Source organism: Nestor notabilis, unplaced genomic scaffold (genome assembly GCF_000696875.1).
Source record: "Nestor notabilis isolate BGI_N333 unplaced genomic scaffold, ASM69687v1 scaffold6536, whole genome shotgun sequence".
Classification (NCBI taxonomy): Eukaryota; Metazoa; Chordata; class Aves; order Psittaciformes; family Psittacidae; genus Nestor; species Nestor notabilis.
The window spans coordinates 1,825-18,557 of NW_009932282.1; the positions used below are offsets into that span (position 1 = coordinate 1,825).

Here is a 16,733-nt window from a genome sequence, read left to right on the forward strand (position 1 = left end):
ATTCAAGAGCTATTTTATGATGCTCATAATCATGCTGCTAAAGTCATAAAACACTAGACTTTGAACCAGTTGTTGGAACTGGTTGAGGCGCTGTCGTTACTTGAACTTGAGAAAATAAAATTTGGGGTGGAAGTAAAAAAAAAAAAAAAGATCTGAAATTCTGTGTTAAAAAAGGGCGGGTGGGGAAGGCTGTTTTAGTAGAGAAGGCTACTGACATTTGGGTTAGGGTGAAGGTTTGTTTAAGTACCATCACAGAGAATTGTGCATGCAGGATTGTGTAAGTCATGTATAGAAATTGTTTTTCTGAAAGAGTTTGAAGAATTTTATGGAAAGTAGTGGCAAAAGTTTAGGAAATAAAATGAAGCTTTAGTGCTGCTACTTATAAAAAAACTATGCCACACTAGCTTTCTGTCTGTAACTGACATCAAGGCAGATTAGTTGATTTTATTTTTTAAATATCAAGGTGACCATGCTGTTCTGTGTGTCAGAATCAAGAACGTAGCAGTAGCTGTGACAAAAGCAGCTAGACTTCACCTGTTTCAAGCACAGGAATGGCAGAAGCTGCAGAATGACATCGAAGATCAGAGCTGTACAGAGAAGTTCTCCAAAGCTCAGCTGACAAGTGAGTTGCTACTTTTTTCTCCTTACTAATTAAATTATCTGTGTATTTAGAACCCTGTGAAGTTATCCATGCATTTAGAATATTTACTTCAGTGAATTTGGACTTTGCATCAACTTAAGTAAAAGCAGGACTTCGTCCTTGTGTAATTAAGAATTATTACAAGGAAGTAAAATTGCTTTGTTTGCATCACTTCAGAAGACTTTGTTTGCAAGTTATGATTTAGTTTACTGCTGGAAAATGAACAATCCTTGACAAATAATGACTTCAGTTCAAACAGCCAAACTTTATGAGCAGTTCTAGCCTCATGCTCTCACTTGTACACAACTCAGGGTACATGTTTGGCTGAAGTTTTCATTACTCATTCAGTACAGAGATTTTAACTTTGCCTGGAGTAAAAGTCTTTTTTTTTTAGCCTCAAACTTTACCATAAAAAAGGTAATGTTGAGTATTTGAAAGAATTTCCAAAGAATACCATTGTAACATGAAACTGAAGAACTTGGGAATCTAAATATTTGGGACAGTCAAATAAATGTACAATTTGAGTTGCAGCTTTTATTGCAGTGGAATGAATAAAATTAGAGGCAGCCTGCTGCAGTTAACTATAAACTTCTGAAGTGAATGCTTGTAAGGTGGGAGTATGTAGCCCAAGTACAGAGTCAAAGGGTGTAATTTTGCACCTGCAAAGATTTTCTTTTACAACCTTATAATCATTAGTTTTCCGGAGGTTCTTTTTTTTTTTTTTTTTTTTTGTCGGTATTGTTACCTGCAAAAATTAATCTGGGTTTTGCTGCCTTACTTTATATCTTGCCTGTATTATCATCTAATGTTCTTTCACCCTTTAATATTTTAATTTGGTATTCATCATTGAATCTCACATTCAAATGTTTTTAATATTTGAGCTGCGAATTATACCAGTACAGAATATGCAGGTTATCTTGTTACTCTGTTGTTTATGAAGGAACATTTCTCATTTGTCAGGAGGCTCTTGTTCCCCAGTTCCATGGAAATGGCATTTTTCAAAGATGAGAAAACAAAAATTAAATTGTATTTTCATTTTCATGAAGGCACAAACCTGTCACGCTTTGGTGTACAAAACGTGTTAGAAAATTTTTAATACAGTATCAAAGATGAGCTAATCAGGATAAAGCTTGAGTGTCCATCTAAATGTAAAAGAACAGTAAAAACCTGAAGCATCCGGTTATGTAACTGGAAGACAAACATACTGAAATAATTTTTCTACCACTTATTGATCGTAATGTTATGAAACCCACTTAAAGCATAAATTTTCCTCTAAGAAATTAAATTAACATTAGAAACTTCATTCAAATATATCTTAAATGAATACAGCTTCTTTTAAGAATACATTTTCTCTGTGCGGCCAGAATCCCTAGAGTAACAAATTGATCTCCTGGAACACTGTCACAGTGAAATCTTACACAGATGTCACTTCTAAGGATACAGCTCCCTTACTGTTGGTCTGAGCTGAACATGAAGTGCTGAAATGACTAGCAGTTGGTCCTCACTCCTGTCTGTCCCAGTGGTGTATCGCTGTTTTCTACTGTGTTTGAGTCATGTGACCACAGGGTGAGTTGGATCTGTTTGTGGATATTGAGCAAAATCAATTACATTTTTATTTTATCTTCATTTCCTGTGAGTTTGCTTGCAGATTTAATGGAGAACTGATAAAACACGCTCTGTGTGATCTTTAGGCTTGATGCAAATAACTGTGTCAGAACTCAGCTGAGATGGCGAGTCAGCTGCAGTTTCTCTTTCATTTGGATTAAGCATCATATGAAATCCAAAATCTTGGTTGTTTTGAAGGGAGCTGTTTCACTTTGTATATCTGATTGATAAGATATATAGCTCCAAAATGGAATGCGTACTTACTGTTACCTGCATAAGTCAAACCTGCACAAGACAAATTGCCTGTGTTAGAACACACTTCTTTTTCTGGTTTGTGTTGTGTCCAAGTTTGTACTTCATGACTATTGCTACAAAGAAACGTGTAGTACGTTTCTTACTGGATCCTAACGTTTATGAGTTCACACCTTTAAATAACAGAAAATAACTACTGAAGTTGAAACAAGTTTATTTAAATTACATAAATGTTTTTCACAGGTAGGCTTCAAGTTAGGAGTTCGTTCTAAATTTTGTCGACAAAATATTTGGGCATAACAAGTTTCCTAAGGGTTGGTTCATGTATACGTTTTCATTTGGAAAGGCCTTTGTGTAAAAAGCAGAAATAGCTTGTTTTGTAGATTATTCCTCATCCTTAGCCATTGTCTAGTCATTATATTGTTATTTCTTCTAGAGAGATGGCTTTCATTTACGGTTGAACTGATCAGTTCTTGAGTGCAGTAATCACTGTAATAGTATTTGCAGTTCTTGCAGTTTCACCCCAACATACATAGCTGCAGATTTCATTTACAGGAAATGTTTATTTTGGAGAGATTGTTCTTGGTTAATAGTTGCTTTTAGGAAAAATAGTGGTAAGATCAGTGAGTAGATGAAACTTCAGACTCTTACATAGTTGATTTTAAATATAATCTGTTTTGAAATACGCAGTTTGATTAAACACTGGCCTCAGCCCTTAGCTGTCAATTGAAATTCAGTCTATTACGGTCTTGGGAAGATGCTGTAAAATATGCCAATTTGCACCCTTAATGCATGCACACTGTTGTTTACTGAGCTCACGCATGGCTGTTCCTCTTCGGTGCTCTAAGTATCTTTGAAAGCAGAACAGAGTAAGTTTCACAAAGGTATTTTTCATACTGCAGAGGTATCAGCAGCTAGTCCTATTGGAACTGTAGTAGGGGACAGAAATGTGCGAAGAGTAGGAGACAGTTTGCAGTTACTGTCTTGTGGCAGAAGTGAGCCCTGCCAGTGAACCTAAAAGCTGAGAGGTGGAATGCAGCACATATCCTTACCAACCCTTGTCTCCACCCATTTGAAACAAAAGATGAAGTTGCAAATCTGATCTCTGGTGTTATGGCTAGCCTTCAAAGCAAAGACTGTTTGTTACTGTATGTTGTTTATAACTTGTGTATCATGATGTGGATTTAAATTTTATCTTTGTTCAAAGATGACTTTTCTAAAAAAACAAACTAATCAAGTATTTAATCCTATTTTTGTTTGTTTTCTTCCAAAGTGACTGTGAACCACACAGAGCAAAATCTGACAGTGTCCCAGATTCCTTATCCGGAAACATGGTATGTGTTTTATGTAGACAAGTTTACCTGCGAGGAGAATTATTCTGAATCCGAGGATATTCAGTTTGAAATGGTCTTACTAAACCCAGATGCAGAAGGCAATCCATTAGATCACTTTAGCGCAGGGGAATCTGGTAAGATTTTTTTTCTTAAAATTAGATTTGTAAGTTAAGGGTTTGATCACCCAAACAAATGAGTACTTACTGTGCTTGCAGAAATGTGGGGAATGGATAGTAGTAATTTCATACTCTGCTTTCTCATGGAGAGTAAACTTTGTTTTCTGGCATTCCAGAAAACTCTCTAGACTGACTTTCCAAAACTTGCCTAACTGGAACTACAGATGCACAAGGAAAGTTAGTGTTAGCTATCATTGCTCATAGGTATTTTTCCTGTGTTGGAGTTATAAGTTTCCACTTGAATGTGAATTTAATCCTTGGTTTTATTGAGCTCATTAAATGCCTCAGCTGTCTAAAGTTTTATTCTGTGCAACATGAATACATGCACAATGAAACATTTTGCCAGTACAATTTCAGTTCAGTGTTTAGGTCTTTAAGTATCTTTGTCACAGTCTGCAGATTAAGTATTTGTCAGTCTTGATTTTATTTTATTTAAGAAATGCAATTTTAAATCTTTATGCATGCAAGGAAAAAATTCTTAGAAGTGGCTCAAGACAGCAGTGAGAGAAAAGCATATAAAATTGTATGGTTTGGGCAGTCTGAAGCAACCTGATGTCTGCTTCATTACAGTGCTTAGTTGCACTGCTCTGGGAGGCCTCATCAACCTGTCACTAACCTAGGTCTCTTGTAAGGGAAGACTCCCAGAGGTTTAGTCTGCCTTCATATGCAAATTTAACCTACATACCCAGAATGAGCATAATTGCTATACTCAAAATCATATGCCCTGCTCTTATTCTTGGTCAAAGGCAGCTCCCTTTCAGGAGGGAAGAATATATTCCCTGAAACATTTAGCAGAATCTGTAAGAAATTAGCACGGTTAATCGTTCATTTTTCAAGGCTTATAAATTGACTTACCTGTCTCTTTAACTTCTTAACTGTGCTTCTTAATCTACGAACTTAATTGGCAGGTTTTATTTAGTGAATTTGTATCCAGAACTGGTAAGGTTAATTTACTGTTTCTCAAAAAACAGTAGTAGCATTCGTTTGCTAAATCAAGAGGCAAAGCAGCTATAAGACATTGTGTGGCTCCTAAAAGTGGTGTACAGACCTCCTAGAGAGGTATCTCAGCTCTATATCAATTTTGTAGGCAGATTTTGAGCACTTCGAAGCAGAACTTAACAGCTTGCATGCTGAGTAAATGCATTAGATGCACGTATTTAGATATAACAAGTAGGAAATGGAGTGAGCTGTACATAACATCTCTTCCACAGTTGCAGAGGAATACCTCTGTTTATTCAGAATTAAAACTTGCATCGCTGCCATAAATCCTGAGGTTATGTGCTCATGTCTACTTACAAAGAACTGAGGAGAATTTTGTGTCTCTTTCTCTCTTTTCCTGTTTGGTTTGGTTTGTTGTTTTGCTGGGTTTTTTGGTGGTTTTTTTTGTTTGTTTGTTTTGGTTTTGTTGTTGGTTTTGGGGTATTTTTTTGTTTTGGTTTTGGTTTTTTTAATGCATTTCTAGGGAATAATATTTGTCATTTTTCCAGAGAGGTGTGCAGCTTAGAACATTAGGGTATCAGAAGATCCAGCTTAATTTCTTTGTTCTTTCATTCGGGCAACTAAGAACTGCGTAGTTACAGATGGTTCTAGTTAGTTCATCTTCCACTGAAGATGTGTGGCCTGACACAGGAGATCTCAAATGGACTTTAAGGAAAGTATAGGAAAGAAGTTGAGACTGTAACCTACTGAGATGTTTGCTTTGAGAGAGAAGAGGCCTGGGTTCTGATCTCTGGCAAGTAATCTTTTATCATTTTACATGGTAGTGGGTTTTTTACATAAGACATGCTACCACTGGAAGCTAGTATTTCTAAGGGAAGTTGACAAGGTAGACAGCATTTTGAAGATGAAGCTAGGTATTTCAAATTAAGGTACATATGTTTTATTTTCTCTGTCAACTCTAGGTTACTTGAAAGTCAGGAAACTTAAAAAAGACAGGTTGAAAATTACCCTTCTATGCTTTTTATGGTTGTATTTCAGTGCAACTTTCTCTTAAATCCTTTTGGTCTCAAGCAAATCATCCACAATCTGTCTTTGGTTGGAAGGAGCTTTCTATCCTAAATGTTTATTAAAAGCTAGTTCATTTTCTTAGAGTTTTCCATGTGTACCCATTCATCATAGTGACAAATAGCTTATCTACAGAATCCTTGCCAACTTCAGTGGGTGTCTTTTGAAGGAGAAAGATAAAAAGTGAAAGAAAGAATAACAGATTTGATCTATAATGCATTTTTTTGTCATCCATAAATCATGCTTTTGGGTAGGTATACAAGAGAAACAGAGTGGCCCTTTTGTTTGCTTTTGGTTTTTTTTTTTTTAGGAGTCTATATTACCCTATGCTCTTTTTCTCTCATTTCACTATAAGTATGTCCAAAATAATTCGTTTTAGCCATAGAAGTTATAGTACTAGCAACTATTCAGAACTTACCCAGTTCTAATGTTTTTCAACTTAGATATTGACATTTGTGTAATTGTTCTGTTTCCAAACTGTGTGGAGCTGGTTGGAAGTTACTAACAGTTATTTTGTTGCTGGAGGAAAAACATTGTTCAGAATCTGAGTTTGTGGGCACCACTTGATTTCAAGGAAGGCTGGGGAAGGAAAACGTAAATTTTCTGTGTGAAACATCTGTTTACCTGGTTTTGCTTGTAGCTCACTTGCTTTGACCCTTTGGGAGCTCATATGATGGATTCCAAAGCTTCCAGACAATAAAAAAGATTGCCAGGATACAGGTCTTCAGGGAAGCATTTTAGCAGACTACTTCTAGACTAAAAGTTAGAGGACTTCTGATTTATAAATAGTATCAAAAACTTGAGGCATTTTTTCAAATTGGAAAAAAAAGAAAAAAAAAGTCCATTCTATTAACTTACTCTGTGTGCTATTTTTCTTCCCATTTTTCTTTATCTGAAAGTTTTTTGTCTTGGTCCACAGTGCTACTTGGACTTACTATTTTATGTGGAGGAAGAGTGACACCCAGTGGTTAAATAGATTCAACAGAAGTCTTTTCTGGGTTTCTCTCCTCAGATTATGCCTTTAAAAATTGAAGGGGGGCAGGGGAAAGAGCTAAAAGTGAGTCCTTTAATAAATATGTTTCTGACTGATCAAATGAGCTACAATAATTTTCTGTTTATCAAGAAGCTGTGTGCCACTTCATACAACATATTTTTAGTTATTTACTGCTAGCAGCAACATTTCTTTACAAAAACTAACCTATATTTCTTTCTTTTTTTTTTTCCCCCTCACAGGTTTACATGAATTCTTTTTCCTGCTTGTCCTAGCATACTTCATAACTGCTTGCATATATGCGCAGTCCCTATGGCAAACACTTAAGAAGCGTGGACCTATGCATACTGTATTAAAGGTGTTGACAGTTGCATTACTGTTGCAGGCTGGTTCAGCTTTTGCCAACTACCTGCATTTCTCAAGGTATCTTTGTTTATTTTTGCTTTCAAGTCTTAAGACTTGAAGAACATTGTGTTGTAAAGATCAGTACATGATCTCTTCTGTGTCAATTGTGGCAAAACATAGGACTGACATTTTAGAACTACATCATTGCCTAAATGTAGTTTTAAGAGAGAACATGCGTGTAAGACTCACCTAAAAATGTAATCTTTTTATTCTTTTATCAGCTATTCCAAAGATGGAATAGGAGTACCTTTTATGGGAAGTCTGTCAGAATGTGAGTATGCCTGTCTACTATTTTTTTACACACTCCTACACATTAATCTGTATAATGCATTAGGAAATGCCAGTATTGGACTGTACAGTAGCACCAGATTTTTTAATTAAATTTTTAAATTTAATTTAATTTTAGTTTTAAGTACTAGAAGTTGCTCTTCTGAAAAACAGGTTTTGTTCTGTTTATGGTAACTGTATTTAAAGTTATACAATTCTGATACTGTTTAGGATTTTTTTAAGTATTTTCTTGTCTGAAGATTCCTTCCTACAGACACTGAAATAAGTGCCTATCACATGAGTAAATGTTTTGGTACCTTGAAGGGTTTTGTGAAATTTGCATGTCATTTCATTAGCAAATTTAACATTGATTATAACAAAAAACATCAGCCTTTTGCAACACAAGTGATATGACTACTGTGATGCAAAAAATGCTTATATAAAGAATTGACATTAACAAAATATTTTTCTCTGCTCTGTATAAATATTCTGAGTTCTTATTGGAACTTAATTCCTGTAACATCCCTTCCCGAAATGCACTAATTTACACCTGCTGTGTTCTTCAGGGTTAAACACTGTTGGAGGGGGTTTTGTTGGGTTGGTTTTTTTTCTGTAGTTCACCTTCGAAGCACTGGGGGGGTCTTTCTAAGCCTTTTGATTGGCTTGAAGAACCTCAAGAAAGTAGTACTGTGGTAATGAGATAGCATTGGAGCGTAACAGCCTATATAGGAAAGTATTTCCCTTAGAGTTCATTTAGAAGCTTGCAGTTGGAATTAACAGCCTCTTGATGGCACTTGGCACCACAGTAATTGCCTCTTTCTTGTTTTAACGATTTGAGTTAGCAGCTCCTTGAAGGCTGTCCAGCAACTGTATTATTAAACTTTCCTTCTTGTCTTCTGAAATGAAATTAAATAGAGAATACGGAGGTAGGCATAACTCCTCCACAGTGAGAAAACCAATGTTAACTACCCAGCCAGAACTTCAGAAAGGGTAGCTGTCCATTAGATTTTCTCTGTGTGTGTTGTAGTGAAGAGCCCACTCTTATTTGCTTGAAGCAAAGTTTATTGAGAATAAAATAATATATTTTTTTAATCAATAGCTGAAATTTAGATATTCTTACTGTTTTTAAGGTTTGTGGTTCCCTAACCAGTAGAAGAGGTGAGGTAATAGAAATGTGGAAAGCTTCAGTGTCAATTACAATTCTAAGTATAGCTGGTAGGAAGAAGTGTAGTTTGAAGGTGGAAGGTGCTAGCATTTTTCCTATATTAGAACAGAAATCCAAGTTAGAAATAAATGGTAGAATTTCTGTTGATTGCAGTGGTGCCAGAATTGCTTTCTAGAAACCTGTTCAGATACTGTCCTAAGCAATTACACACAAGTAAAGCTGGTACTCAAAAGCATCACAAATAATGCTCTTTCAATTTTTTGTAAGATTGGAATGTGAAAGTCAATGTCTGTTGAATAGTCAAAAAAGATGAATTGTGATGAAATTGGACAACTATGGTGTCAGCTCAGTAGCATGTGACTTTACATTGACCCTGGATATCATAGGATTATTGTAACTTTAGATATTTCTTTCAACCTTCTTACTTTCTGGCAAGGTGTATGGGATGTCGAAGATTGAAGCTGGTGCTGAATTTTTGTCTTATACCATTTTGTCTAGGAATCCACTTGAATTGTTGCTACCCTGAAGCTGAGCAGTATCTATATCCAAGATATGATTAAGAGATAACGTCTGGCTGTATCTTGCAGAGCAAGTTATCTTAAGGAGTGACAGAAACAAAATGCTCTCTGAAACATCCAGATTTGCTCAGTCATTTCTCTAGCTTGGATTTGTGACACTTGTCTGGCATGCCTTGGGTTCATGTAACTAATTTTTTTAGTGAGTACTGTTTCCATAGCTAGCATTGTAAAATAATTTCAAGATCATTTTGTCCAAAATCAGTACCACTTCGTTTTATAAAGAATGAACAAGCTCATATTTACAAAAAGCTCTTGACATTGCTTAAACAGCAAAAGTGCTGTAATACATTAAGAAGCATTTAAGCATACAAACTGTGAGAATACCAAATACATCTCAGGAATAACATGTTGAATTCTGGTTTATATCTATATTTTGCTAGTGTTACTGTCAGGGAAATACTGTAGCTGATCTTCATTTGACATACTTCCCTTGTGTGCATATTAATCTCTGTACAGGGACATTTCTGTGCCAGTATTTTTAGTAAATGTGGAAGTACATTAATCTTTAATAATACAGTCCATCTTATCAGGTCTAAAGCTAACAACCACCCAGAAAGAATCTTCAGTTCTTTCTACCATCAGTAGTACTTCAGGGAGGCTAACAAGTAAAGGCTTTTAATATATTCTAGCTTGAAGTTTTCTGTATTCAGATACAGCTTCAAACGCAGGTTTGAGACGCTGATTAAGAATGCAACTTTATGGTGTATGTGTTAATTGTTCCCAAACAAAGGAAAAAAATGGACACAGCAAAATGAGGTAAAGGTCATTTGCATTTAATAAAATGAAATACAGGCAAGATTTTGCTCCAAATGAAGTTTGTGTTAGGGCTATTCATTATATTTTCCCCTTTAAATATCTCAGAGTGGAATTTGTCCTGCATATTTGTGCTTTCTATTGCAAGCTACTGCATCCTTAAGATACGGTGCCATTAATTTAAAGTACAGTGCAACTATCTGACTTTCGAACAAAAGGTTTTCAGAGAAAAAAAAGGAGTTCATTTCATCATGTTTTATATTTGCAAGTGTGATTAACATACATATGATTTTAGTTCTTTAGCATTTATAAGTATATTTATGCAGATGGACTCCTGAGCCAAGACATCTTTGACCAAAGAGTGGGACTTGGAAGGATGTTGACACTGTGTCTGTGTTGTTGCAGAACAGCATCATAACTAGGGGAAAGCTGATAGTGATCCGTTTCATCACTGGAAACTACTCAAAATATCCACATTTTATTGCAAAACAATTTCATCTAGTCAAACTACCATTAAAATTATGACTAAAGGTGATAGAGAGGCATAAATGTCTATCCTTCATTTGTGAGTATATAGAACATTCTTTTTGCTTTGCAAAAAAACTTTATTTTTGTTGTGACTCTCTATTTTTCTTTTGTTTTCAATAGTGTGTGACATAGTCTCACAGATACAAATGCTATATTTATTGTTGAGTCTGTGTATGGGTTGGACAATAGGCAGAATGAAGAAATCTCATGGCAGACCTCTTCAGTGGGATTCCACTCCAGCATCTACTGGCATTGCTGTAGTAGTTGTCATTACACAGGTTTGTGTTTTATATTTGTTCTTAGACTGAAAAATACAGCTGCTATTAAGTATGACAGAACCATGAACGAACTAATTTCAATATTTATGAGGGAGGGAGTATCAAGACTGGAAAAAAACCCACAGCATAATGTGCACCCAGTATGTCTAATAAGTAACAACACCTTCTCTTTACTTGAACGATTTAAGGTGTAGCTCCACAGTATGTTTTTGTTCAGTAGTAAAACCACTTAAGAAGTTCCCACAGTTTTTCAAACTCCTGGTTGTGCCAATTGTTTGTAGCATTATGCTGTAAACCAGATCAGTGAATGATCTAGATTTGCACACACACACACACAAAAAGAGAGCGAGATTTCAGCACAGTCATTTTGCTGATCTGATTTACAATGTGGTCCTATAAATAGTTGTAATCAATACAACTGAGGGGTTGTGAACTACATTGTGGGGGATAACAACAAGCAGCATGAGAGGAAAGATGAAAAAAGCTGCTGTCAGAAATTTCTTCTGTCACAACACAATTTGAAATCCTCAGCGGCCTCATCTTAGAACCACTCAAATAGGATGTCTAATGGTCTTTGCAATCAATATAAGGGAATTCTTGAAAGGTTCATGTGCATGATTGGTCTTGCAAATATACAAATTGTCTGACACATAATTTCATTCAAGTATTTTCCATTAGTATGAATTAGAAAGTCAAGTAAACCAGTAACTTAAAAGTAAATTGTAATGGAAATCATGCAACCCTGGTGGTGCCTTTTGTAAACAAATTTTTTTAAATCACAGCATAAAGGCAAGAGAATCTGAAAGCCATTGAGAAAGAGAAGAGCAGGGAGAAGCTGGAGACAGTAATGAGGAAGAGATTATATTGAAGATTTTGTGTCATTTGAGTAGTATCTGTAATTAGTGCTGCTTCCAAACTAAGTGGACTGCTAAAACATTAAAAGTAGCTGGGAGCTGATATTTCTTGCTAATTAAGAATATAAACCAAAGGCTATTAAGGTCAATGGGACTGTTGAATTTTAAAGGTGGGTTCATTCCACCTAACTTTGACACCCATCTAGCGCCAGAAATTTTACATGCTGATAGTAAAGAAGACTTCTGAAGTGTACAATTTTATTCATGCCTCTTCACTTGTACATATATGGGTGTGTTAGTAGTTTGTCACTTGAGACTGAAAAGGGGTTTTTGTTGTTGTTGTTTTCTTTTTACTACATGCAGAAAGGACACAGTATCATCAGCTTGATCTTTTTTTGGTTGTTACTTGTGGTAAAAATTGGGGAAGGTATCATATGTCTATGCTGCTTCCCCCAGTGCTGACTCATTACACATTTGTGTTGGCTTTTTGAGCACTGCTGGAGCATTGGCTATTTTGCTTTTCTCCACAAAGGCACAGTTCTACCACATCTCCTGGTACTGTTGGGAATGTCAGGTTTGGAAGGAGTCTTGTAGGAACAGAAAATGGATTTTGGAGTATGTCATTATCTGTGTGGTTTTGCACACCCATCTCAGCGTCTACTGTCTGCAGCAAAAGTTCCCTGACACCAAGACTATCCCTGCTCCTTCTGGAGAAGATACTCTCCATCTTCAGTTCAGTACATATAAAATACACCTTCCGCTGGATTTCTTCTCCTTAGTACAGAATGCAGCTGTTGAGCTGAGGGGAGCAGGTTCCAGACCACACTGCCTCTATCAAAGTTGGTGAGCTCAAGCCTTTGTTCTCTGGATTATCTTGTTGTTCACTGGTCTCTCTAGGTTGATGTGGGTGTTGGACCTGCTATAGCACTTCTAATGACTAAAACCTAGAACGGTCTCCTTTCTATCCTCCTCTTTCCCAGAAATTTTCATGGGAGAGCCAGTTTGCTCCCATGCCAGAGGTTGGGCGGACTTACGTGGATGGTCAGAGATGTTCTGAGGACTTGCAGTGGAGGGTACTGGAAGCCACATGTATTACCCTAATGCAGCAGAGGAAGACTGAACCATGTTAGTTTTATTGTCGTTCACTACATGTCCTCATCTCAAGCAAGTGGACAGCCTGGGAAAATACGTTATTCTTCAACTTAAACTGCATTTTGACTGGCAAACTGTCTGACCCTGTTTGCTTGCTACTAGTTGCAATTACTCAGCAAATTTTCAAGGTTTATTCCTCCTCTTTGTTCCAATGCTGTGAATTCTTTCTTTTTGTTCTTTCAGAAACAACAGCAATTTCCCAGGCTGTGTTTACAGGTTACCATCAGAGTAGGGTGGACACAGCCTACACTGTAGAGGTGTGGAGGACTCCACTTCAACAGGTGGAGTCAGCAAATCTCTTGTGGTCTTTGCAGCTGCAAAGGAGGACACGTCTCCCATTCAGCATATCCCTTTGCCTTAACTTGTTCTTTATTTCAGCTTCGGAACAAAAGCTTCCCAGGCCTCTCTGAATTCATTAGAGATTCCACACTGCCACTGAGATACAAACCTTGTTCAAAACTTTCTTGATGGCAGTCCTTTCCCATCACATAGACCTGAACCGTTTCAGCATTCAGGGCTGATCATAGTAGAGGCAATGATTCTGGAAAGATAGCTGATCACTTCGAACCCGACCAAAATGACATAGAATCTTGCCGCATTAGACATCACACTTCACAGGGGTTCTTAGGTACACCCCAGAAGTGTGTTCAGAAAGAGCTCTACCTCTGACTTTACATCTCAGCCAATTTACTACACTGGTATTGCATGACATCAGATACCCAAGGACTAGGTACAGTTAGAAGCAGCTAGTTAATCCACTATGCCTAGCTGCTACTTTTGATTTCCCTTTTGCTTACCACTTCTCCTCATGTCTCAGAGCTGATCTGTCCCATGAGAACCTGCCTTTACTGGAGATTGGTATGTTATCTTGGCTTGCCATAAAGTCAGTGTTGGCATAGCAAAGGCAAGGAGGAGTTCTACTGTAATTGTTTACTCATGACAAAAAGGAAGTGTCTGGTTCTTCATTGTATGAATGTGGAGGTTCAACTTGTATATCTGGAACATCATGATGATGTCCGTGGCAAACATTCTTCTAGCATTTGAAGAGGAAGACCAATGCTGGCCAGTGGTTGGTGTCCACTGTGAACCGACATAGGTCAGAAGTATGTGCAGGTACAGTCAGGCATTTTGAACAGTGTTATATAAACAAGGAGATGATCATTCTCCTTTACGAAGAAGTAGTGACTTTAATGTTGGACATAGCTAGTGTGAATTAGCTCTTCAGCTACCTAGCACATCCAGCCCAAGCAGAGTTGTTCTTCAGGATAACAATTAGAATTCCCCCCTTCATTTCTTCTCAGAGCTCAGATGTAGTTCTGCTCAGTGCCAGCAAAAAAATGTCCCTGATATCCACTTCAGCAGGTTGCTGTGTGGGTGTTTTTTCAGCATGTTCCTGATATTGCAGCTAAGTGAAGTGATACATGCCTTTACGTGTTCAAGATAAGGGACTTCAATACTTACTGACCTTAGTTTCTCAGGCATAGCAAATTAAAGAGATTTGGACTTTGAGATCATGCTTGGCTATGAAAGTTCTTCCTTCATTGAGAACAAATTGCTCAATCCATTGTAACTTACAAGCACTTCACAGCAGAGAATTCTTTTTTATAGGATCCCCCTTTTCTCAGGGGAGCACCGTTCCAGCTCATAATAAGAGCAGTGACACATGTTCACCTTGTCTGAGTTTCTGGTGTCTTGCATGGATGGTTCTGTCTCTGCCTCTAATGTCTCTGCCTTCTGCTTATTTTGAAATAGTCTAATGAAACTGAAGGAAGCTGGACTTCTGTGATCTTACATTGCTGTTACTATACACAGTCTTTGATCAACTGATTCCTATGTTGTTTACACAGCTTACACTGTGTAAGCGGCTAGTCCAGAGCATACCCTGCCATCAGACACTATTTTCCCATGAGGATTTGGACTTTGTTCTCATGATTCCTTTACTCCAGCTCTTTGTCATCTTCTCATGAAAGTGGCTTCCTTCATTGTTGTTACTATTGGTGCAGGTTAAGGAAAATTCAAGCCCTCATGAGCTCTGTTCTTTATTGTCTCAGACAGTGTGTGTCCAGTCCAGGGAAGTGTAAACATCAAAACGGAAAATGCTCTGTACAAGACTGAAGTGTAACACAGCTTACAAAGTTCTTTTGTGTAACTGGTAGAACCCTTGTTTGTTGCCTGAGCATGTTCTACCTATACTGAAATAACTTCTGTGATAGGAATTCATCAATTTCATGCCAAAACTAGTGCTGTAGACACAATTTTACTAAATACTGCACTGTATTTCAGGGTTTCAGGAGCCATTTAATCTTACTGCAGTTTTATTCCTTGACAGATTTCTCAGTCAAGTAATGTGATCATTTGAAGATGTTTGCTTAGAGTTAGTCAGAAATAGAGAGTTATGGTGGGAACATTTGAAGCCTGTTGGTCAGATTGTTTACTAGTGATCAGGTCTGTCCCTCTCCCATCCTTTTATTCTCTATCCAGGTGGTTGAGGAGTGACTGAAATGACAGCAGTCATGCTTGCCCATATCATGGCCTAGGTAAGGGAAGGGAAAAGTGGGAGTACTCTTGAGGATATTCTAAGCAAAAATGATCCTGTTTTGACTGATGAGAGTCAAGGCCACCCACCTTTGGAAGGCACAGGTGGACTACATTTTTTTTTTTTTTTTTAAGTTAATATCAGTAACCTTTTTGTCTTTATGTAGTTAATATAGTGAGAGCACCTTTGAATGTGTTCAGAAAGGAATTTGACTAATTTAGATTTCTAAATTGAGGCATACAGTGTCTGCTTCTGAAGGCCTTCAGAGCTACCTCACTCATAAATCAAATTTGCCTACCTTTCTTCAGAAAGTCTGCTTCATTAGGCACCTGTAACCTAAGTGCAGGTTAGATGTGTGTAGTAGGTAGACTGGATTCCAGTGTATATTCAAGTTGTAAAATGCCATTCAGTGCTACATGATGCTGGGAGAGTCTAAACTTTATGGGTATTCTAATTTATAACGTTAACATTCCCAAAGTCTTAAAAAGATACTCTTCGGCAAGACCCATTTTCTATGCAACAAGTACGCACCTGCCTCCTACTCAACTAAGATTCATAAGGTTAGGCACTTCTTAGTCTGGTTTTCATTAGAGAATCTATCAATACTCTTTCTCTCAGTGCTCCTACAAAATTGGGTTCTGCAGCAGATGGGTACAGTGCTGAAAGTTAAGTAGGATTACTTTCTTTTCTGTAGTTATCTGTTGGCTAGAGCATTTGTCCAGATTTGGACAGTATTTGGAACCTGTGCTGCTCCCTATCCTGGACCCTCAGAGGTTTCTGAGCTGCTGGCTTGCAGAGTCAGGCTCACTCACCTTTTTGACCTAGCTAGTGTTGAATTCTTTTCTCCACAATGGCACAGCTTCAATAGAAGGGGTGGAGAGTGGCCCACCCAAGAACAGCCTATAGCCTGGCAGTTGCGGCACTCTCCAAGGAGGTGGGAGATGTGAGCTGGATATCCTTTAGGCAAAGAAGGGAATTGTGGGAGATCCAAGTTCAACCTGGGTGAATGCTTGAGCCTTTAGGCTATTGTATAAAAGGGGCAGCAGCACCACCCTCTTACTTCCCCATCTTTGAAAAGAAAAGTGAATCCTGTTAGGATTTTGAAAGAAAAGGCGTAGTCGCCTGCCTTTGAAACAAGCTTTACAGGTTGTGGATCCCAAGTGGAAGGAGACACCTCCCTGTAGCTCTGTGGAATCATTTCAGTGGGCTTCCTGC

General features: G+C 37.5%; 1 protein-coding gene across 1 annotated transcript in view; it reads left to right on the forward strand.

Annotated features, from left to right (window-relative positions):
* Positions 1 to 438: 438 nt before the first annotated feature.
* Positions 439 to 16,733, forward strand: part of GPR180 (G protein-coupled receptor 180) — a gene marked incomplete at its 5' end in the record, with an annotated part of 19,231 nt that continues 2,936 nt past the window's right edge. The window contains 5 exons of the mRNA XM_010016311.1: positions 439 to 622; positions 3,771 to 3,965; positions 7,245 to 7,425; positions 7,629 to 7,678; positions 10,819 to 10,976. Of these exons, the coding sequence (XP_010014613.1) occupies positions 439 to 622; positions 3,771 to 3,965; positions 7,245 to 7,425; positions 7,629 to 7,678; positions 10,819 to 10,976 (768 nt within the window). The remainder of the gene's footprint in view (positions 623 to 3,770; positions 3,966 to 7,244; positions 7,426 to 7,628; positions 7,679 to 10,818; positions 10,977 to 16,733) is intronic.